A 24,062-nucleotide genomic window follows, 5' to 3' on the forward strand; every position below is an offset into this window, starting at 1 on the left:
TTCCTTCTCTGTAAAATGAGGACAATCGTATCTGCCCCACTGGGTTCTTATAAAGGTTAGAATACATTAGAGTGAATTAACTTCTCTAGTCTATAATATAGTGGGAGTTTATTAAAAGATGATTATTATCACTTAATAGAAACCTGCAGAGGTAATGAAGATGCTTCATGGTGTACCACTAGATGCATGGCCAATAGATGCTGAGTGAGATTAGGCCAATTTGAGACTTGCTAGGGTAATCTGGTGTTGACGTACTCTGATTAGTCTTCTAAGAGAGAAGACCCTGGGGATGGAGTTTCTGGAGATCATTTGTTCTCTGTCCACACAGACATATCTGAAACAATAGACTTTCTTGGTAGGGGGGAACATTAATATTTGCAATGACATTGTTTTCCCCTGAGCAGGGAGGAAGACAAAGACAGAACATGTGCAATGCTGATATAAACAAGAATGCCAGCGATAAGTGGGTTTTCCAAAGTTCCCAAGGGACTGCGTGGGGGCTTATCATGGGGTCCCACACTCCTGAGAAGAGGGAGGGGGAAGAATGTAGAATGTTCCCTGCACATCCTATCATTGACAACTTGCATTATAAAAGCACCAGAGGTATGAATGTAATAACCAGAATCAGAAGCTTCCTGCTCACGGATATGAGGGGGAGATGGACCAAAATAGCCTCACAGCACTAATAGCAGACTCTGGGAAGCCACCCCTTCTCCTCTGGAGCCCCTTTAAACACACCTCTTCTAAGTAATTTCCAACCTTTTGTTGACTCACAAAAAGAAGAAGAATAGAAGTTACTGGCGTTTGTAGTAACAGGATGAGAAAGTACGAGACTTCCTGTTGTGTGTGTGTGACAGCTGGTGATAAGTGGAGGGCTCTGCACAGGAAATCCGCTCAACTTCTGCAATGTGACCTGCCTGAAACTTGGGCGCTCCTTCAGTCTGGATGTTGATGGCAGGACAGGGGGGTGCCTGGACCATGGGCGACGTGGTAGAGAAGAGTTTGGAAGGGCCGCTGGCACCTTCTACGGATGAGGCCTCCCAGAAAAGAGGAGACCTGGTAGAAATCTTAAATGGGGATAAGGTAAAATTCGATGACACGGGACTCTCCTTAATTCTGCAGAATGGCCTGGACACCCTCCGCGTGGAAAATGCTCTGACGGATGTCATCTTGTGTGTGGACATTCAGGAATTCTCCTGCCACCGCGTGGTGCTTGCTGCGGCCAGCAACTATTTCAGGTCAGCATGCCTAGGATTGCAGTCAGATTGGGTGCAGGTTGTAAGGAAAATCGATATTGATGTGATAACCCAATCTAACTAGTTGACTGTTGTTGCATGTACGTTTTGTGTATCTATTTAGGTTCATGTGTCTATTCCAGATACAAGAAAGGAAGCTGTTAAGCCTTAGATTTTAGATTTGTTTAAGGCATATTAAAAGAGAGATTGGTGTCATTTGAAAACAATGTTTATATTTATGGTGAATCTTCTGTATATGTATCATTGTTTCAGAGGTTGGAAAATTACTGAAGTCATGGGGATTTTTTTCCCCCTTGGTCTGACTAGTGTGTTGGAAACATGATGTTGTCTTTGTTCACCAATGTTGTGGCCCCTCTTTTGGAGTTATCAAATGACTTGCTGAAAATTAGGGGCATCTGGTTGTGCAGAGGGTGGATTGGAAAAGAACGTAGTAACAAAGGTGCTTTAGCAGGGAGAGGCTCCCAAATATAACACACTCTGAGACCTGGGTTCCATCCCTCTCTTCCCTTCCTGACAGTGAGACTTGAGGCAAGTCACTTCATGCTCTGAGTTTCTGTTTTGTTATCTGTACATTGGGGATAATGATGATTACCTCTCTGGATTGTTGTGATAATTAAATATGAGAGGGAAAAGGTCTTACACAGTGCCTAGGGTATAGTGGATGCTCAGTATGTCTTTGTTGAAAATCTTCACCTCATTCTGTTTGGTTCAGCTTAGAACCATTTATTGTTTACCATGAGCAAATGCCTGGGATAGGAATGTGGGAAAATCAGGAACACAGTGAGTAGGGCTGGATTCAGAGATCTCCAGACCAATGTAGACACGGTGGGAAACAGTCCCAAAGAGAAATGGGGATGAAGAAGGTATCTGGGGAACTTGAAAAAGAAATACATTTAGAATTTCTTTTTTTTTTTAAAGCTAATTTATTTATTTATTAATATTCATTTATTGTTGAGAGAGACAGAGTGCGAGTGGGGGAGAGACAGAAAGAGAGAGGGACACAGAATCCAAAGGCTCCAGGCTCCAAGCTGTCAGCACAGAACCTGACATGGGGCTCGAACCCACGAACTGAGAGATCATGACCTGAGCCAAAGTTGTTGCTCAACCGACTGAGCCACCCAGGCGCCTCTACGATTCCTTTTAATGAGATTCTTCTTAACTCTTGGTTCTGAGGAAAGTAAAAACTATTTATCTATGTAAACATCATGAAAAGTATTTTATCGGGGCGCCTGGGTGGCGCAGTCGGCTGGGTGTCTGACTTCAGCCAGGTCACGATCTCGCGGTCCGTGAGTTCGAGCCCCGCGTCGGGCTCTGGGCTGATGGCTCAGAGCCTGGAGCCTGTTTCCGATTCTGTGTCTCCCTCTCTCTCTGCCCCTCCCCCGTTCATGCTTTGTCTCTCTCTGTCCCAAAAATAAATAAACGTTGAAAAAAAAATTAAAAAAAAAAAAAAAGAGAAGAAAAGTATTTTATCTTTTTACTTTTTCTGAGATGCTTAGAGGGAAATTTTTACTTGGAATTCAAAGAGCAGTGTCAATGGATCATTGTGGGATTGATTAGGTCCCCTATGTAAACAAGGCAAGGGGACACCTGGGTTTGTGGGAAGTAGCGCCAGCCATGTGCCAGACAGACATAGTATCTGATTTTGTTTTTGCAGCACTGTGGTGAGGTGGCTGATGTCCCCTTTTACAGATGAGGAAATGGAAATCCAACATTACAAATGTAATCATTGCTGGAGTAGGGATTGGGCACGTTCTAGAAATCCTTGTTTTTACTGCAATAAAAATTGCCACTAAATTTGGGGCTCCATTCCAGAGGAAGTATATAACAGGTAACATGGAGGTACAGCCATAAAGTTGGGATGACAAAGATAAACATTTCTCACCCCACCGGTATTGGTTGTATCTTTCACATTGATCAACAACCACTTTCAGAAGTGAATGAAAGTCAACTTAGCTCAATGTACTTAGTACCCATTTTTAGATTTATTGATTCTCTTTTGAATCACTGGAAAATGGCAGTCATACAAATGTATGCCTGATTAGCAATTTAGTTAGTGGCTCAGCCTGCCTATGGAACAGGACCTCTGGGTGTGTGCTCTCAAGCACATCATTGATTCCTCTGGTCCTTGGGTTTCTCATTCTAAATGGAAGGTGTTTAGGCCCAGGTCCTTCCCACCCTGCTGATGTAGGATACTTAGGGAAAGTGTGTACCAGCCCTCAAAGGTGGTGGTGGCCATGAGATGCTGGAGGCACCCACACAGTGTGCATGTGTGCCTATGGTTGAAGACTCTCTTCCAAAACTGCCTGCTCACGTAGGGAGATTCCTTCTTTTCTCTAGAGCAGCAACTTTTGATTCTTATCTTGGTATTTCCAGGATGACTTTCCTCCTATAATGAACACAGTCTTGGAGACAGAATTCTTTTTTCCGGTATTGCTATTAACTGCTATTAATAATAACTTCTGTTGTTGAGCACTTAGTGAGAGCAAAGCTCTGTGCCACCTGTGTCTCATACACCATCCCACGGCAGCCCTGCGGGGTAGGGAATTGTATGCCCGCTTACAGATGAGGAATGAAAGCCCGGAGTGTCTTGGTGAATAAAGTGACCGAGTGGGATTTGGACTTAGGACTGACATGAAGTCTGACATTGCCTCACCACCCGTTTTGCTTAGTTTCTAAGGTTTTGAAAGGGCTAGGGAGCCAAGTTCCTCTTATGCTCACAGTTAGGAAGGGCAGAGAGCCTACTCTGTCTGAGAGGCTTCTGACACAGCCCTCTTTGCTTTGGAGGGCCTGGAAGCTGGCTATTAAATTTTGTACACTTTTTCTTTATTCATTGAGAACATAAATATTTTCCATGGAGTGACTGAACCACAGTTTATTTAACCAGTCCCCTGTTGACAGACATTTGGATCGTTTCTAATCTTTTTTTTTTATTATTTTTTTTAACGTTTATTTTATTTTTGAGACAGAGAGAGACAGAGCATGAATGGGGGAGGGGCAGAGAGAGAGGGAGACACAGAATTGAAAGCAGGCTCCAGGCTCTGAGCCGTCAGCCCAGAGCCCAACGCGGGGCTCGAACTCACAGATGGCGAGATTGTGACCCGAGCTGAAGTCGGACGCTTAATCGACTGAGCCACCCAGGCGCCCCTCGTTTCTAATCTTTTGCCATACAACAATGTTGTAATGAATAACCTTATACATATGTCATTTTTATATGTGTGCAGGAATACCTGGGAGTGCATTTCTAGAAGAGGGTTTGCTGAGTTAAGGAGAAATGCATCTGCAGTTTAAGTGGATATATATGCCAGATCCGCCTTTATAGGGGTTCAGTCATTTTGAACTCCCGACAGGCTTGCCAAAAGAGGATGGCTTCCAACTTCGGGATTTTTCCCAGTATGACAGATGAGAAACAGTATCTCAGTTTTGTTTTAATTTGCATTTCTCTCATTTTGAATAAGCTCAAACGTCTTTTTGTATGTTTAAGGATTGTCTGTAGTTCTTTTCTGTGAACTGTCTCTCTTCACGGCCTTTCAAATTTTCACGTATATATATATTAAATGTTTATTTATTTATTTTGAGGGAGAGACAGTAAGAGACAGGGAGTGCATGTGTGAACAGGTGACAGGTAGAGACAGGCGGAGAGAGAGAATCCCAAGCAGGCTCCATGCTCAGCACAGAGTCTGATGCGGGGCTTGAACTCATGAACCGTGAGATCATGTCCTGAGCTGAAATCAAGAAGTCTGTTGCTTAACCAACTTTTCAGATATATATTTTTTAATACGCCAAATTTTCAGATATATATTTTTTAAAATTAATATTTTATTTTTATCAAAGTACTGCATGCAGATAGTTAACGAAGAGTCAAATAGTATTTAAAGACTTATAATGAAAAAACAAAATTCCTCTTCACCTCTTCTACCCTTCAGGATTGTTCACCAAAAGTCACCATTTTTTATGTTTAGCTGTTTCTTCTGGTATTATATTTATATTTCTTCAAAATATGCTTATGCTACTATTTCTTGATTTCTCAACGTTAGACATCATTTACTGATTTCCTAGTATGTCTGATAAGGACTTAGCACTTACTCCTAGCTGCCTTACCATACACTGACCTTTACTACAATCTCTCAGTATAATGTTTTCACATTTTTCCTGGATAAGTTTGTATTAAGAATTTGCATGATGTTCATGAAAACATTTTTCTTGTTGAACCAAGTTGTGTGAAATGATTACATTTTGTTTCATGTAAAGCTTTTTGTCTTTCCTGAAGTTAATAATTCATTGTTTTTTCCATTTGCTTAGTTGTGGGACTATCTTTTGCTCACATCTTCTCACCATGATCTTTCATGTGGTCTAGTGCATCAAAGAATCTACCAGTTCCATTTTCCCCCAGAATCTTCCTCACCGACATCATTTTACACATGTTCTCTGGACCTGCTGCCCAGCTATTGTCTACCTGCACATATAACCATGGTGGCTATAAACAGGGACTATATTAGTAACTCAGACAATGTAGTTCCCTTTGGGGGCCTATTTAGAAGTCTTGAGTGGAATGAGGAAGTTGGGAAAATACATAGAGTTGAGGCTGAGAAAAGCGCAAGGGAGAATAAAGCTGAAAAAGTAGCTCGTGACATACATTAAATGTCAACAGCCAAGTGTCAAGGTGTCTGAATATTATCCTAGCAGGAAAATCAAGGAAAGCATAATTTAATATTCATAGTAATTGTTTTTTAAAATGTTATAAAACTAGTCGTGTGTTTTAAAAGACCACTAAGGGGCGCCTGGGTGGCTCAGTAGGTTGAGCGTCCGACTTCGGCTCAGGTCATGATCTTGCAGTGTTTGAGTTTGAGCCCTGCGTCAGGCTCTGTGCTGGCAGCTCAGAGCCTGGAGCCTGCTTCTGATTCTGTGTCTCTCTCTCTCTCTGACCCTCCCCCGTTCATGCTCTGTCTCTCTCTGTCTCAAAAATAAATAAAAACATTAAAAAAAAAAATTAAAAAAAAAAAAAAAGACCACTAAGCTGCCATTTGTGTTATGCCTTTGGACATGTCCCCAAATCAAAGTCTTTGGAACTGGTTGTGCATCCTACATGCTGAACCCACCTCCCATAGGATCTCCATCTAAACCAGTGGTTCTCGCCATTTTGGAGGGGCAGGGAACAACAAATCATTGCAGATACGGCACACTCCATAGGTGAGGCTGACCCCTGAGGGCAATCGTGTTGTGATTTCAGGGGTGGCTGAGGGAAGGAGTAGTGATGTAGGGAGGGATCATCAGGCTCCTCATAGTCCTACCAGATGACTGGCCTTCCCACATGAATAAAAGAGCTTCCAGGCTGAGGCTGAGTCGATAGCAAGCTCCTTTGTTGCTGCTGCTGCCCCAAATCTGCCTGGACCTTGGCTCCTGCTTGTACCTCAGTACCTTGGTCTTTGGGTCTGGTTCCCTGAGTCCATGATGAGGGGATTTTGACCACTGGCTACAAAAATCAAGCACAGGTCAGGAATGGGAATGGCATTCTGGGCCCAATCTATTAATATTATTATTATATATTAACTAATTACTGTATGGCAGCAAGTAGGGTGAGAGGCTACCCCTTTTTTTTTTTAATATTTTTTTATTTTTAAGAGAGAGACAGAGCATGAGCGGGGGAGGGTCAGAGAGAGAGGGAGACACAGAATCCAAAGCAGGCTCCAGGCTCTGAGTCTTCAGCACAGAGCCTGACGCGGGGCTTGAACTCACGAACTGTGAGCTCGTGACCTGAGCCGAAGTCAGACGCTCAACCGACTGAGCCACCCAGGCGCCCTGAGAGGCTACTCTTAAACCATGTGTAGAGGTTATAATCCTTTGCTTTTTCTGCATAATGGTGTAAGGGGTCTACAAGGGAGCCGGCAAGCACAGGTGAGAGAGTAAGTGCTAAGGAAAACAAGAATGAGTTAAGGCCATCTGGGTCTGGATTAGAAATCTTGCTAATGGTGAAAGCATTGAGTATTGCTGTTGCCACAGTGGGTATGCCTGATCAAGTGAACTGGTGACTGTACTTCGAGCATTGGGTCCTGCATTTTATGCTTTTAGTCTTGTTCATTTAGTAGAATCAATGTGGTGGTTAATATTTAAGTACTATAGACCAGGACACCTGGGTGGCTCAGTCAGTCGAGCATTCGACTTTGGCTCAGGTCATGATCTCTTGGTTTGTGGGGTCAAGCCCTGCGTCAGGCTCTGTGCTGTCAGCTCAGAGCCAGGAGCCTGCTTTGGATTCTGTGTCTCCCCCTCTCTCTGCCGCTCCCCTGCTCGCACTCTGACTCCCTCTGTCTCTCAAAAATTAGTAAGCATTAAAAAAATATTTAAGTACTATAGATCTATAATTTCTTACCAGCAATTCTAAAATCCCCCAAGTGCTGATAAATGAGAAGGTTTTTAGAACTTATTTGGCAGACAAATTTGTGACTTGAGCTGCACATGTCTGATGGAGACATCTGTCCTGAACTGAGAAGAGGCTACTTGGAGTCTGTTTATTCCATTATGCATATATTCATTGCTGGAGTACTAGTGCTCTGGATATAGGAATGCTGGCGGTGCTATATAATATTCAAGATATGGTAATATTCAAACAATTCTGAATGTCAGAGCACATCTGACTGCAAGATTTGGGGGACAGGGGATTATGGGACTTTTCTGATAAAGTTTGTTTTCGTTTAGGTGTTATTATTCTACTTTGTTTCATATGAATATTTTACATACTTGTAAAATTAGTTTAGATACAGTTTTGCATCTTGCTTTGCATCTTGTTTCATTATAATCTTTCCCCTATAGTTTTCATAACTCTTATTTATTTATTTAGCTACCATTTTTAATATATGCATAATATGAAAATCATTCTCTCATTGTGAATATAGGTTACTTCTAATATTTTTGTTTTTATAAATGATGTGGTGATAAACATATTTGGAATAAGTATTTCTGCAGTTTGGGATCTGGAAAGGACAATATTTTTTGAGTATTTACTGCATGCCAGGAACTTTGCTGGGTTTCCACAATATCAACAATTAGGTAACAACTAGTGGATAGCATTGTCTCCATTTCACCCTCCAGGGAACTCACTTTGATAGCAAGAATGGTTTTCCCCATTGGGATCCAAACTGAGAGCAGACCTTTCTATCAGGCAGAAATGTGGCTGTTGGGACATTAACTGTGCAAGACTATTAACTTTCCCTCTCTACCATACACTAGTATAGTCTATGTAAGCTGTAGGTGAGGAGAAAGTGTAAAAGTTATTGCCTCCGCGTGCACTTACACACACACACACAGGCAGAACACTATGGGAACATTCAAGCCAATTTGTATCTGGGGGCTGAGCTGACAGATCCCCATAGCATTGAAGACTCAGCATGCCTTAGGGCACCAGTCTGGGTCAAAGGATTAAATAAGAAATAAGGAAGTAGGTCAGGATGTGAGGTGAAGAGACAGTATGCTTTGAAAGCATAGGGCCTCAAGAACCTGTAGGACATCAATTGGGGCAGGAACCAGTAACTGCTTGGTATAATGGAAAGAACACCATCTTAGAACCTTGTCACTGGCATTTGAGTCTATACCCTGCCACTTACTGGCTGTGTAAATTTTGGAGAAATTGCTTGGCCTCTCTGAGGTTCAGTGCTGTTATACAACATATTGAAGCTACTGATTTGTGTCTATCCATCCCAGTAAAGTTTGCGAAATACGTGTAATAAAATAGATCATTTATGAATTTTTTTGCCTAAACATTTTATGCATGATAACAAGTCAGATTTCTTCATTCTAAGGAAGAGCAATCAACTGGCTTTTTTGAAGATTTATGTAGGTAACTCACAGAATCCCTCAGAAGTCCAAACTCCGAAAACAGACAGGAGCCAGGGAGGCCAGGTCGTGGCCAGGACCACAGCTTAAAGCCACCCAGAACCCATCTGGGGAGAATTCCCCCGCTGTTGCAGGATCCTGGAGGCCAAGGCTAGCACAGCTCTGGCCACTAGCACTGTCTCCCTTGCAATTCCTGGAAACTGGAGGCTGCTGCTTCCACCAGAATTGGTTCTCCTCTGTCTCTGATTCTTTGCATTTCCAGCTCCCAGTTCCTAGCCTGGGGTAAGTTTATCTAATTGGTCAAAGCTGAGTTACGCATGTTAATGCAATAGCTGTGACAGAAGTTGGGAAAGTGTGCGTTGGGCCTTTGCAGCTTCTGGATCAGGAAGTGCTTCTGCCACACACCACATCTCATTTAGAGGGACAATTTGCCATATCTCAGGAGGGTTTCAGATGCTGGGCAACCAAAAACTGACAAGGATCCATTATATGCAGCTACTATGTGCCAGTCCTGCATTAGGTGCAGAGTAAGGGTTAAGGTATCATGAAAAATATACAGATATTAGAGAATTCCATGATTCCTGTCTCATAGGCATCAGAGATAATGATCCTGAGATCTTACAGGCAAGAGGACAATTATTTTGCATTTTTACTTCTCTTCTCCCTTCGGACTTTGAGTGGCTCTGGTATACATGTGAGACTGTGTGGCATGTAAGCATCATCCATCATGCATGGTCTAGAAACTGGCTGGGAGTGTGAGCTATGGGAGGGTCCTTGACACCATTGCAATGGCTGACATTCAGCAGACACCTACTACATATTTGATATCCATAAAAACTTGACATTCCTCCTGAAGGTTCAGTCACCGATAGGCAGCATCCTGGTCAGAGCAGGAAGTCCTCACAGAGTTGGGAGGCTATTGCATAACTTTAAAAAAGGGAAGGATGATAAAGCGTGGTCATTATAGGAAAGATTTGAAGGATCAGTTAAAAATCCAGAATGCTTCAGAATGTTGTGGATTCAGCAGGTTACTCACATCACCATCTGGACACAAATGTGCTATGCCTACATAGAGACTCCTGCAGACCATTTTTTTTTTTTTTTTTTTTTTTTTTTAGGATTGGAAGGTACTTGGCAGGAATTGCTGCCTCAAGGCAGAAGTGCATGTAGGTCCTTTGAATTTTTAATAAATATCATCTCTGTCATCTCCACCCCTGGTGTCTAGGGCATGTGGGTCTTCTTTCACTCAAGAATAGAAAGTCCATTCTTCTCCTGTTTTGAATAATGCTCCATGGAGCTCTCAACTAAAACACAACACAAATACTCATCATTGACATCTTAAGTTCTGAACTTTACCCCATGCCAAGTACACTGATATGTAACTGTCCATTCATGAAAATGCCTTTGCAGAGTAGATTCTAATATAGCAAACATTGAACAGTCCATGAGAAGAGCTGCCCATATGAAGAACATGTATGTTTTTGGTAAAACTGCCTTGGAGCTCACCATCCGTCACATTGCTCAATGTTCCTGTATTAGTCAGTGTTCTTTTGATGGCAAGGAATAGAATCTGAGGTCAAATCAGCTTTGGCAAAAGAGGAAGGTATTTGGCCACATAGCCAATTCATAGGAAGGGCCGGGATGCAGCAGAACCCAGGGAGAAGAGGAACCAGGGCCTTGAATGCAGTCAGGGTGCTTTCTTTTGACTCTCACTTGGCTTCTTTCTAAGGTGGGATTTCTCAGATGTACTTCTGCCACATGGTTGGGGGTCTGCTCCTTGGCAGCTCTAAGACTCCCTCCTTTTCAGTTGGTTCCAGAGAGAAACTGAGGGGCTGGCTTCAGTTTGAAAAGCCCCCAGGAAAGACTCTGTTCCATTCTATTACCCAATCCTAGACCAATCATTGTGTCAGGGAGGTGGGGCACAGTGATCAGCCCAGTTTAGTTTAGGAGTTCAAGGTTGGCCAAAAGCAGGGGCAGAGGGCAGGGCAAAGGAGGGGAGATTGGTAAAAAGGTAAGAGCTTCTATTTGAACCACATGATTTGAGTGGGACTTGGGAGAGCATTTCCCAGAAGGCACTAGACAAAAGGAAAAATGAATGTACACTAAAGAGGGCTAATAAATGCTGGTTTACTTTCTTTTCTTAGCTAACTTATTGTACTTCTGCCTTTGCTTTGGCTGTCAGGAAGCTTATGCATTAGCTTTCCTTAGCCTAGATTTCAGTGACATAGTCTCCTACTTTAATTACTTAGATCTTATTTTATTACTTTTTGTTGTTACTGTTTTGCATTTTATAATATCTCTGAGACTATAAGCCACCTTAAGTTATTTTGGAGAGGCTTTTTTTTTTTCTTTTTAAAGTAAGCTCTAGGGGCGCCTGGGTGGTGCAGTCGGTTAAGCGTCCAACTTCAGCCAGGTCACGATCTCGCGGTCTATGAGTTCGAGCCCCACGTCAGGCTCTGGGCTGATGGCTCAGAGCCTGGAGCCTGTTTCCGATTCTGTGTCTCCCTCTCTCTCTGCCCCTCCTCCGTTCATGCTCTGTCTCTCTCTGTCCCCCCAAAAATAAATAAACGTTGAAAAAAAAAATTTAAAGTAAGCTCTAGGCCCAGTGTGGGGTTTGAACCTATGACCCTGAGATTAAGAGTTGCATGCTCTACCAACAGCCAGTCAGGAGCCCCTGGAGAGGCCATTTTTGTGTAAGTCTCCTTTGCTATGAAAAAAATATCATTCAGGCAACCTACATATCCTCTGCTGTAAGGGTAGTCATTCTGTTATTATGTTTAACTTTTGTGGAAAGCTTTAAGGCCACAGTAATTATAGGAGTGCTGATATTGTTATGACTTTAAAACACAATCAAACCAAAAGTTGCATTGTAGCTGTTTCTGAGGAGATATTCAAGGATCTATAAAAATTACCTGCTGGCAGGTATGCATATAATAATTCAGGTTCAGGGTCAAGTAAGAGCTTACTGATATTCAGGAGATCATGTGTCATGTAGAGTAAGCTCAGGTTTGTCTGGGGTAGATATCAAGGGAATTTTGGTGTTTGGGGAATTAAGGGAGGGGCAGATGCCCAGTGAATAATTCTTGGAAGGTGGGGTTAGTGGACATAGCACTCAAGGTCAATTGAATGAATGACCCCACTCTCTACCATGCACTGAGTTTACAAAGATTAATGAGTTCTTGTTCCCTATTGACAACAAAATCACAGTCAGTTAGAGGAGAAAGATAGGCAAATCAATGCTTCAGTATAGGGTAATAATATCAATGTTTCAGTATAGGTAATATGATGGAGTTCTGCTTACAGAAGGGGCATTAAGTCAGACCGGAGAAAAAAGGCAATCAGAGAGGGCTTCCTGGAAGAGTATAGGCCAATCTATGGTAGCTCCTTCTTCACCTTTGGCTTTAAAACTCCTCTCCACTCTCAGCTGGAGGATCTCTTATTTTTTTCCCCTCTCCCTCTGGATCTGTGTCATAAAAGCCCAAGGAACAGGCCTGGCAGTCCAGATTCCTCTGTGGCAGCCGGTGAAGGGAGAAGTCTGGAACATGTATGTGATCACTTTTGCCCTGTCATAATAGGGATAACTTTTATGCCTCAACATTTGAATACCTTGGGTGAGGATTAGGACCAGTGCCAGTTCACATGTTTCTAAGTGATCAGAACCAGGGAATGCTCAGAAAAATCTCTAAGCCTAGGCTGATCTTTGACTTTTGGTTAATGACATGGAGGTCATAAGGAGGCCAGGATGGGGTCCTGTGGGTTGGGATGGAAAATGTTTGGAAAGGGGTGGTGATAAGGAGCCTTTAGGGAAACAGTCTGGTCAGGATGTGGCAGTGGACAGTGAGCACAAATGCTGACCCTGCTCGTGGCCCAGTGGGAAGTGAGAATCAGAGCAGACCTCATTGATGAGGGAAGTGGTGTTTTGTTAGGGGAAGCCAGGTTTCGTCTCTGGCAAGGAGATGGAAGATGTGCTAAAGCAAATTAAGGTGGAGAACAACCACCATGTTTTGTACTGTAACATCTCAAGTGGGAGGGCTTAGGGTAAATATCATGGGTCTGGGGTACCAATTTGGAGAATCACTAGATAATACAGTTCTCTATACACACACTTCATTTCAGGTCACTGAGTCTTGGAGCTCGTTGTTATTTATTCGCATGGCAGTTAGAAGAGAAATGTGGATGTGGACAGTATGGTGTAAAATAGGCAAATCCTCTTGGCCTTCAGGACCAAGTACAGGACTACGCTGCATGTGTAGTTTCCTTCTGTCCACTTACCTATCCATCCATCCATCCATCCATCCATCTATCCATCCATCCATCCAACAAATATTAAATCTATACTGTGGGTCAGCAAATAAGAATTGAGAGAGAAATAAAATCTAGCCCTTGGCTTACAGAGTCTTATAAATCTAATAGAAGAGAAGACTCATTAAAAATAGGCTATATAGGGGCGCCTGGCTGGCTTAAACTCCAGGAGTTTTAAGTCATAGAACATACGACTCTTGATCTTGGGGTCATGAGTCAATCCCCACGTTGGGCCTAGATTTCACCTAAAAAAATAAGCTATATAGAGTGTACATAGAGAAGCCTGTCTGGCCCAAGGGTGTTGATGTAAACAGAGGCACACACCGGAAACTGCTAGTTGTTGGGCATAGCTGCTTCAGGGGGTTTGGAAGGGGGTATTTAGACCAGACTCTGAGGGGTCTTGTATGGCAATATTGAGCGTACATCAACATTTCCTTTTCTGGGCACTTTTAATACAATGTTCTTTAGCATTTGGGCCCGTTTGTTATTCATTATTCATTTGTCTAATTGTGTCAGTCAGGACTGTGAACTGCAAATGGTAGCTACTCAGTTCAAACTGGGTTCAAGCATATCAACAAAAGAAGTTATTTGCTCACATTATTTAAAAGTTTAAGAGTATTGACTTTAGGTCTTGTTTGATCCTTGTGTTCAAATAATATCATCAGGACTGTTTCTCTCTTTGTCTCTTGTCTCTTCTTTCCTCTGTGTTGGTTACTCTCTCAGGGAGGATCTTCACAGATGGAGGCAAGAAAATATCCAGCTGCTCCAAACTTTTATTTCTCCCAGCTCAGCAGTTACAGCAGGAAGAGAACTTCTCTTTCCCAGGGGTTCCAGGGAAAGTTCTAGGATTCGCTTTGATTGGACTGGCTTCTTCCTATGCCCATCAGTGAACTGATCACTGTGGCATGGGAGACTAATGTGCCATGGACTGTGCTCACCCATGGTCTAGGATGTGGGACCAGCTCTATTCAAACCTTGCAGACTGAAATTAGAGGAGGGATAGTTTCCTAAAGGAAAATCTGGGTACACCTACTAAAAAAATTAGGAATAATAAGAAAAATAAGGAAAAATAAGAACTGCTTATTATATCTTTGTAGTTGAATCATTGCTGAATCCTGGTCATAAGCATTTGCTATGACTGATACTCTACCCTGCTTGATGTAGCAGGACAGAACAAGCCTTTTCTGTCATAAATTTGGATGGGCTGAGTTACATGACATGCTGAGGCCTCAGCAATGGTCCAGTGGAGCTGGGAGGGACACTGGTGCTATAGAAACATGGCTGGAGTTCTGGTCCCCAAAGATGCCTGTGCAGTGTCCTTGAGGAGTGGTGAAATTGGGCAAAGAGCTTGGTAGGAGGCAGTTCTTTCAGGGCTTAATAATGTTTAGAGTCAGGTGGGGGGCAGCTCTGGGGTTCTAGCTCCTCTGTCAGTTTGGAGCAAAGACTTAGTCAGCAGCTGGGGGTTCAGGGAGCTGACTCCAGGCTCCAGATAGAGATAGCAGCATGTGGTTAGTCATGTCTCTTGGAGATGGCCATGAACCTTCAAATCCTTCTCTGAAGACTCCCCTCCAGGTGTGTGAGATTTACATGTGAACTGCGGGTAAGAACAGAGAATTGCACACTGTTAATTATTAATAGGACTTTGGCACCACATCCTGTTTCGGAACTCCTAGCTCTAATGAACTGTGTTACTTGAATATAAGCTGCAGGGACCCTGTCTATATAGCTAATCTGGAGAAAGACTTACAAGGCCAGGATGAGGCCAGCTTCCATCTGAGCCTGCGTGCCCCACCCCCTACCCGCAGTTTGGGAGGCAGCTTTAGGCCTCATGGAATTCTAGGAGGGTTGAATCTCAGAAGGTGAAAGGGAGAATCTACAGAGAGGGAAGATTTTCAAGGGCATGTCTGCCCCAGCACCATAGCCAGTTATTTCTTTGACGTAGAACTGTGTGCAATCTCCTCCTTCTCAGGGTGAGCCATAGGGGCTTGTGTTAGGAAGTGAGGTGACCTCTTCATAGAGCATTGGTACTTGAACATTGGTTTGCCGAAGAATTATGGGTAGGGGTTAGGGGAGCCTAGTAAAATTCATATTTCCAGCCCCATTGCCAGGGATTTTGATTCAGTAGGTCTAGGGTGAGTGGGGTTCAGGATTCTGCATTCTTAACAGCCATCACAGGAATTCCAAATGCAAGTGGTCCAGGGAACATACTTTGAGACCCACTGGCTTTGAGGCTGAACTGTCTGCAGGCCAGAAATGTGGGCAGGACTCCAGTGTTGGGACAGCGTCTATATCGTAAAGCTTAAGGAGCACCTTGAGGTCAGAAATGGGGCTGAGCCAAATGTTTATGTCCTTCCCTTGGTTAGGAAATGGCAGGTGAAAGGTTTTGGTGCCCTCAGCGTAGAGGAGCTGGGGACCATCAGGAGTGTTGTCATCCCATGCTAGGTCACCCCTGCATGTGCTCACTCCCTGCTTTTTTGCAGTGGAGACCCCTTTGACCATCCACATTGGGTTTATATCCAAATAATCTTTTCTTAATAATACTATTCATTGAGCAGCACATGATTACTAATTAGGTTTTTTTTAACCAATTGTATAGACATTAACATTTATATATATATATATATATATTTTTTTTTTTTTGAGAGATAAAATGTGTGTGCAGGGGAGGGGCAAAGGGAGAGGAAGAGAGAGAATCTTAAGCAGGCTCCATGCCCAGCTCAGAAGCTGACACAGGGCTTGATCTCATGACTGTGAAATCATGGCCTGAGCTAAAATCAAGAGCCAGATGCTTAGTTGACTGAGCCACCCAGGTGCCTCAACATTTATATTCTTAAATAGAATTTACTCAGTTAGTTAACCAATATTAGAGCTATTCAACACAGAGTATGTCACTAATGCAGAGGAGTTAGTTCCTGGTATAAATGGGGTGGTGAGGGGATTAGAGGAAGAACAGAACAGGGGCAGCATGGGTGGACCTAGCCTAGGAATGAAATAGTGGGGATGGTGGGTGTTGGTCTGTAATTGGGTTTAGAGGTACAGGAGGGAGGAGGTGGGTGTGGAGGCTCAGGGAAGGGGTAAGCCATAGTAATGTTGGGCTAGGTGGAAGATTATGAATTGGTAACATTTAGGAATGGCAGAGGTCTAAGTGGAATGTTCCGGTGTGGCTGTGTCCTTTCCAAGCTCCAGGCCCTGGACTTGGGGGTGTAATGGGAGTTCTCTGTGGAGGTGGAGGGCTTATGAGGCAGGCCTCCTCAGCCTCAGTCTCCCAAGTGTGTTTGGTAATTTTGGAGGTGCTGATTCTTGTCAAAGCCAAACACACAGGGGTTAGGAAGGACATGTCATTTGTTCATTCATTCATTTTCTCCCCAAATATTTACTGAGTCCCTACTAGGCTCCAGGCACCATTCTAGCCCCAGGGATACAGTGGTGATTACAACGCATGCCCTCACTCAGCTCCCGTAGTGGGAACACAATTGTTAAACTAGTTAATTTCAGGTTGTGACAGGTTGTAAAGAAAAATAAAGGAGGTGAAGATGTTAGGGGGTGACTATATTGGGGGCAGCATCAGAGAGGGGCTCTCTGAGGAGACTTCTGAGCAGAGACCTGAATGAAGTGAGGATTAAGGCCGGCAGAACTCAGAAAAGAGTGTGGTCCAGGCTGTGTTTGGGGCCATGCCCTGACTTCATTCCAGAAGACTCTCAGGCCCATGGAAGTTTTCATGGCTATTGTGGGAGACGAGCTCACTTGCCCAGTCTCTATTTTGGGATTGGCACTGACTCACTGCTGAGTATTGGGCAACTGGCTCCCAGCTTGAGACTATTTCTACTGTAAAATGAGGATCTTAATAGCTACCTCTGTTTTACTAGAATCTCATGAGAATTGGTCAGTGTCTGTCTAGAAAGTATTTTTTATTACAAAAAATTGTATTTATCTTGAGTATAAGCTAAGGAGTAAATGGTTAGCAACTAAGTTTTGTTTTTAGAGAGCAAAACTTAGTCCAGTTCACTTAGTGCTCTCACTCAGTTGACCCCCCAATGGCCCCCAATATGGCCTTGAACTTCTGCTGATTTTCTTGGTTTCAGCTCACTGTTCAGCTCTAGAATAAGAGTCCAAAACTAGATTCTGATCTCCATTCTATTGCTGACAACCTGTATGGCCTTGGGCAATTCACTTAACTTCTACTTCTATAGTCTTATCACCTATAAAATGGGTATAATAATCAAGCAAGATAAGGCTGTTTGTCCTGCAAAGTGCTATAAACATAAACATAAGAGATAACTGTTATTAAAGTGGATATCTAAGGGTGACCCACCTTATATAGGTTATATACTGTTTATGGGGTCCCAACTTTGCCTCAGTGTTTCAATGGACTGCTCAAGAGAGCAGGAGGAGGCCTGGGTCTTTAAGAAATATGTAGTTCTCTCGTAGTTTCACCTTGTCTGTATTCAGTATGATTGTGTCCCAGGAGAGTGTATTTAAGTGATAGAAAATCAGTGACAAAGTCTCAGAAGAGAGCAGAGAAATGCTGGGATTTGGGGAGACAAAGCAGGCAAAAAGAGCCTTAGAGAGAGGACTCTGTCTTTAGAGCACTTCCTTTCTCCTACTGTGTGACAGGCACCATGCTAATGTCTCTGGACCAGTCTGTGTGTAGCCCTAGCCTGACTCTATTCTGGAGGGGTTGTGGACAGCAGTGCAGTGACTCTGACACCCACTTACCTGATGATATGCACCAGGCTGAATGCTGGCAAGTCAAGGGTTGCAAGACAGAGTGTGATGGGTCTGCCTACTCCAAGTATGTACCGTCAGCCTGACAAGATTTCTCTGGTCTGGTCCCAAATGCCTTCCCTTAGTAAGTGCTGGGTATTGTGCTAACACCTTGTTTATATTATCTCACTCATTCTTCTCAACAACTCACTGGGGTGAGTTTTTACTCACTAGTACAAAGTCTTGTAGTGAGTTTGTATTAGAGCCTAGACTAGACCACAGCCCCCTTTGCCTTTCAACAGCCAGCACTGCAGGCTCTTCCTACTCCTAGGAAGAGCCCCTTTGTGCACACCCATTCACATACACAGAAAGCCAGAAGTGCCTGAGAATTTTCCTGCTCCTGGGGTGGCCCCTAGCTAAGACTGTCAGGAGGTGCTGGAGTATCAGACCAGCTCCTTCGCCACTTGCTGAGACGGCTCTGGAGTATATATTCTCCAGCAGTCCCCTGCAGGGTTAGGCTGAAGTTACTTTCTATCCAACTTTTGTCTTGCTTGGCCTCCTCCCTTCCCCTGTCCTGCTCCTCCTATATCCCAAACACGTCACTAGCTTACAAGGGTCAGCTTCTGGGCAATCAAGATACCCACTCGGGTATGGGCTGAGCTGGAGCAGGATGTTATTCAGTGACTGATTACAAGAAAGAATTCGGAAGCTGTGTCTAGCAGTGACATCCTGATCAAGAGTCCAGATAATCCCAGAGATCCCAATAATTGTGTCATACACAGAGACTTCAAAAGAGCCCCTCAAAGTGGAAGGCATTGAATTAGGGAATTTATATTCCTATCTTATTTAATATTAAAACATCTATTAGACTTTTCCAGTTTTCATTGGCATGTTTGAGATCATACAGATTCAACAAAGTTCACCTTTTACTAATCTTAAAATCACATTGTACGTGAGGTAGCATTTCTCAATTGCACTTGGGTGGGACTCTGTTGATATGTTGCCTCAGTTATGTGAAGCTTTGTTTGACCCCATCATCATTGCCCACCGTCTCCTGCTAAACGTCCTGTTTTCTGTGTATTGATCTACATGACATTTATGTGGGTGGCATTTTTTAAAAAAAATTTTAAATGTTTATTTTTGAGACAGAGAGAGACCGAGCATGAGCAGGGGAGGGGCAGAGAGAGAGGGAGGCACAGAAGCTGAAGCAGGCTCCAGGCTCTGAGCTGTCAGCACAGAGCCCAACGCAGGGCTCGAACTCACAAACTGTGAGATCATGACCTGAGCTGAAGTCGGACGCTTAACTGACTGAGCCACCCAGGTGCCCCTTATGTGGGTGACATTTACTTCACCCCCTGAGATGATTGCAGATCTGGGTGATACTCTAGAGCAGTGCTATCTAATAGAGTAGCCACTAGCCACATGCAGCTATTCAGCATTTGAGTTATGACTGGTCTGAATTGAGATGTGCTTTTAAGTATAAAATGTCTATGAGGGATTTTGTAGTCTCTGTGGGAATAAGGATGTAAGTTGTCTCATTAATAACTCATTAAAAATATTTATTACATGTTGAAACAACATTTGAGGTGTATTGGGCTAAATAAAAGATATTAAAATTAATTTTATCTCCTTTTACTTTTTCAAAACATGGTTAGTAGAAAATTTGAAATTACACATTTGGCTTACATTATATTTCTATGGGCAGTGCTGCTCTAGGGACTCAAAGAAGGGGAGATTTGGCAAGTGAAGTTGTCCAAATCCTGGACAGGCTGATCTGGGAAGAAATTGTGTGGATGTTGTGATGGCAGGGTTCTTTATGTGATCAGGAGGCAGCAAGGTGAGTCCTGTGTGACACCACTTTAAAAGGCATGCGGTTCTGCAGATGACCATTCATCTCTGGCTTGGAGGATTTATGGCTGACAAAAATGGCTTTTAAATCGGTCATCTGCCCACATGACATCACTGCCTTTCTGCTTCCAAGTACTTTGCAGAATTCACATTTGTTGTTTCTTTCTTGCTGTCATATTCTTGAGGGAAAAGAGGCCAGTTGAAGGAAGAGAAGAGGAGGAGGGAGGGTGGGAGGATTACTGTTGATTAGAACAGGGATGGGGGTGGGGTGTGGGGGGGATAGGACACTAGGAGACCTTAGGGAGAAGATCTCATTGGCTAACACAAAAGGTTCAAAAAGTCAGCTAGTCAAGTGATTTCTCTCTTTTTCTCAGTCTCTTTCTTTCTGGGGACTTTTGATTTTTGATGTTTATGATTGTTCCTGGGAAACCAGAAGCAGGTACCTTTGTTTTGCAGATTAGGAAATGGGGAAAAGAAACTGATGGGGGATTCCCAGACAGAAATAGGAGGTGTGGAAAAGGGAGGAGGAGCAGGATTTAGGGATCAAATTCTCTCTGTGTTGGTATGGAAGTCCCACTTTGGGGAAGTGCATTCTATCATCAGGGCTCTACACTGGGACTTTCCCATTTCAGTGACTTACTTGGCTGGGAGATAATGATTCTCTAAGGCTCCTGTTCATGTGTCTAAAGCTCAGGAGGTCCAGTCACTTAGCAGCATGGTGACTGCCTCAAGTAGTACAGTTTCTGGGACAAGGCTTTGGCGCTGTCACAAGCCTCCCGGCTCTGTTTGGGTGCAATTAATGCTTTACTCCAAATGCATCCATCACCAGCAAACTAAAGTGAGAACACACCTGTTAAAATGTTATTTTTGGGGCACCTGGGTGGCTCAGTCGATTAAGTGTCTGGCTCTTGGTTTTGGTTCAGGTCATGATCTCACGGTTCATGGGATCATGCCCCGAGTTGGGCTCTGTGATGATGGCGTGCGGAGCCTGCTTGGGATTCTCTCTCTCTTTCTCTCTCTCTCTCTCTCTCTCTCTGCCCTTCCCCTGCTTGTTCTCTCTCTCTCTCAAATAAATAAACTTAAAAAAAAAAGTTCTTTTTGAGTCCTGCCTCTGTTCATAAACCTTCAGTGGCTCACCATTGCCCACTGAATAAAAAACCTAACTCCTTAGCCTGCCTCTAGTACCTTCCACAGTCAGGACCCAGGTTATCTGTTTGGACTGATCTCTCCCCACCCTCTCTCATCACCGCTGGACTCCAGCCAAACCATGTGCTTGCTAGATCCTCTGCCTGTCCCACACTCTTGCATCTACTTACCATGTTTACTACCTGGATGTCCTATCCACAGTTGTCACATAGCAACCTTTTCCTTCTCCATGAGAAGCCACCCCTTGCCTCCACAGCACTTTATAAGTCTTTTTGACCCTTGTAGACTATTATTTGTGGAGATGTGTCCCTGCTAGATTCTGAACAACTAGGGACTAGGGGAGAGACAGCCTGTATTAGTCAGCCTGGACTTCCATAAAAAAATTGCCATGGACTGGGTGTCTTCAACAATAGAATATTATTTTCTCACAATTATAGAGTCTGAAAGTCCAAGATAAGAGTGTCAGTACGGTCGGTTTCTGGTGAAGACTGGCTTATAGACAGACACTGTATGCTTACACAGCAGAGAGAGAGAGAGAGTTTTGATGTCTCTTCCTCTTCTTTTAAGGACACAAATCCTATTGGATTATGACTTCACCTAACCTTAATTACCTCCTAAAAGCGCTGTCTACGTTGGTGGGTTAGGACTGCAATATATGAATTTTAGGGGGACTCAGTTAAGTCCAGAGACTGCCTGATATTTAAATCCCTTCCAGCTTTAGCCCAGTATTCTATGCAGAGAGGGTGCTCAGTAAATGTATGGCATATTGAAAGAAATTTAATTCCATTGCCTCCAAGTAATTGTTTTTATAAGCTGTGCTGTTCAAGCCTGTGGGACTGCTGGGGTCCCACAGCTCCTGGGAGGGCAAGAGGGAGTTAACAGGTTTTTATGGGAATCAGACTGAAGGAATTGTGTCAGCTATAGCTATTAAGGATCAGCCTCATGAATATACTGTCTCTGGTGGGAATGTTGCAAGGCTGCTGTCCATTCATAAGGGAAGTTCCATATAGTTTTTGTGCTGAGAACAATAGTAATTCTCTGAGCATTTGGATTTGTTATATATGAAATTGTGTGATTGTGCACTCAGATATCACCTCACACCAGTCAGAGTGGCCAAAATTAGCAAATCAGGAGACTATAGATGCTGGAGAGGATGTGGAGAAACGGGAACCCTCTTGCACTGTTGGTGGGAATGCAAACTAGTGCAGCCATTCTGGAAAACAGTGTGGAGGTTCCTCAAAAAATTAAAAATAGACTTACCCTATGACCCAGCAATAGCACTGCTAGGAATTTACCCAAGGGATACAGGAGTACTGATGCATAGGGGCACTTGTACCCCAATGTTTATAGCAGCACTCTCAACAATAGCCAAATTATGGAAAGAGCCTAAATGGCCATCAACTGATGAATGGATAAAGAAATTGTGGTTTATATACACAATGGAGTACTACGTGACAATGAGAAAGATCGAAATATGACCCTTTGTAGCAACATGGATGGAACTGGAGAGTGTTATGCTAAGTGAAATAAGCCATACAGAGAAAGACAGATACCATATGGTTTCACTCTTAACAGAAACCCATGGGGGAGGGGAAGGAAAAAAAAAGAGGTTAGAGTGGAAGAGAGCCAAAGCATAGGAGACTCTTAAAAACTGGGAACAAACTGAGGGTTGATGGGGGGTGGGAGGGAGGGGAGGGTGGGTGATGGGTACTGAGGAGGGCACCTTTTGGGATGAGCACTGGGTGTTGTATGGAAACCAATTTGACAATAAACTTCATATATTGAAAAAAAAATTGTGTGATTATGTAACTGACCAGATGGTCTCTCTTTTGCATTGGTCAAATGGGAGGCCCACCTGTAGTGACAGTTCAGTGGCACTCCTAGCCTCATTCATAGACTATCTTCATGTCTCCACTCACATGTTTAATCATCTTTACCCTGCTTATCATTTATGCAATCATTATATTTTAGATACCTTTTAAGTTTTCAAAACTCCAGAAACACAGTAGGACTTCAGTGCATTTTAAAAATAAATAAAATTACTCATACTTTTCTTGAGAGGAATTGATAATTCAAATATCAATGTCCAGGTAGCATGATAAATTCACATATGAGCTTAGGAGGGGGTAAAAAAAAATCTTTGTATTTCTACTTATCTATTAGTTATTGAGAATCCTTACATCAATCTTTTAAATGACTGCTAAAATTCCCATTATAGACGAGAAAGCTGAAGCTCCTGGAGATTAAGTAACATGTCCAAGTTCTGAGTTGGTGGATCTGGTTTTCAAATCTTGGTCCATCCCATGTCAAGATCAACATCTTTTCCATCTGTTCCCCTGCTTCCAGGATAGACACTAAATATCCAATAGTCTAGTCTGGGGGAGGGAATAAGCATAGCCAGAGGTGAGACAGAGTAATGGCCTTGGGGAGTTCTGTCCTATGATAAGGCAATTCGAGGCTCCCAGTTGGGAGACAAGCTGTAGACAGGGGTTGAGCCTCTGGAGTGAGAGGTACTAGCAAGATCTCTTGTGTTACTGGAGGGCATTCGGGCCCCAGCTGGCCAGGCCTGGGTGTGGAGGCCAGCTTCCAGGACAGAGGAAGGCTTAAATGAGAACTGAGAACTGAATGAGAAACCCTGTTTTGGGGTACTAGTAGTTGAGAAGGCCTGGGCAGGAGAAGGGTGCTACAATGCTCCCAGAAGACTGTCCAGTACTTTGAGCCATTAAAGTAGTTCTTTGGGCCAATAAAGTAGTTCTAGATCCCACCAGCTTTGCCAGTAGGGCTCCTACTCTTCCTTCAGATCTGGGATTGCCTTAGGGACCACAGCTGGGTACAGCAGAGCAGGACACCTCAGTTCAGTAAGTATTAATTGAATGTCTGGTGTGTTCTGGGTGTTAGAGGAACACAGAACAATCATCCCAGGTCCTGACCTTAGGGACCTCGCTGTTCTGTGGGGGCAGATAGGTGTGAAGGGGGTCTGTT

General features: G+C 43.4%; 1 protein-coding gene across 5 annotated transcripts in view; it reads left to right on the forward strand.

Annotated features, from left to right (window-relative positions):
- The first annotated feature begins 883 nt into the window (after positions 1-883).
- KLHL6 (kelch like family member 6) overlaps positions 884-24,062 on the forward strand; it is a 98,151-nt gene continuing 74,972 nt past the window's right edge. For 4 of the 5 annotated variants that reach the window (XR_006718484.1, XR_006718483.1, XM_045502823.1 and 1 more), the window contains exon 1: positions 884-1,238. Coding sequence is in view for 2 of the 5 variants with exons in the window: in XM_045502823.1 (XP_045358779.1) it covers positions 946-1,238 (293 nt within the window). In the remaining 3 variants the exon portion in view is untranslated. Of the gene's footprint in view, positions 1,239-23,055; positions 23,939-24,062 lie in introns of those variants that run through there. The other variant, XM_045502825.1, reaches the window with a different exon arrangement.

The sequence above is a fragment of the Leopardus geoffroyi genome, chromosome C2 (genome assembly GCF_018350155.1).
Source record: "Leopardus geoffroyi isolate Oge1 chromosome C2, O.geoffroyi_Oge1_pat1.0, whole genome shotgun sequence".
Classification (NCBI taxonomy): domain Eukaryota; kingdom Metazoa; phylum Chordata; class Mammalia; order Carnivora; family Felidae; genus Leopardus; species Leopardus geoffroyi.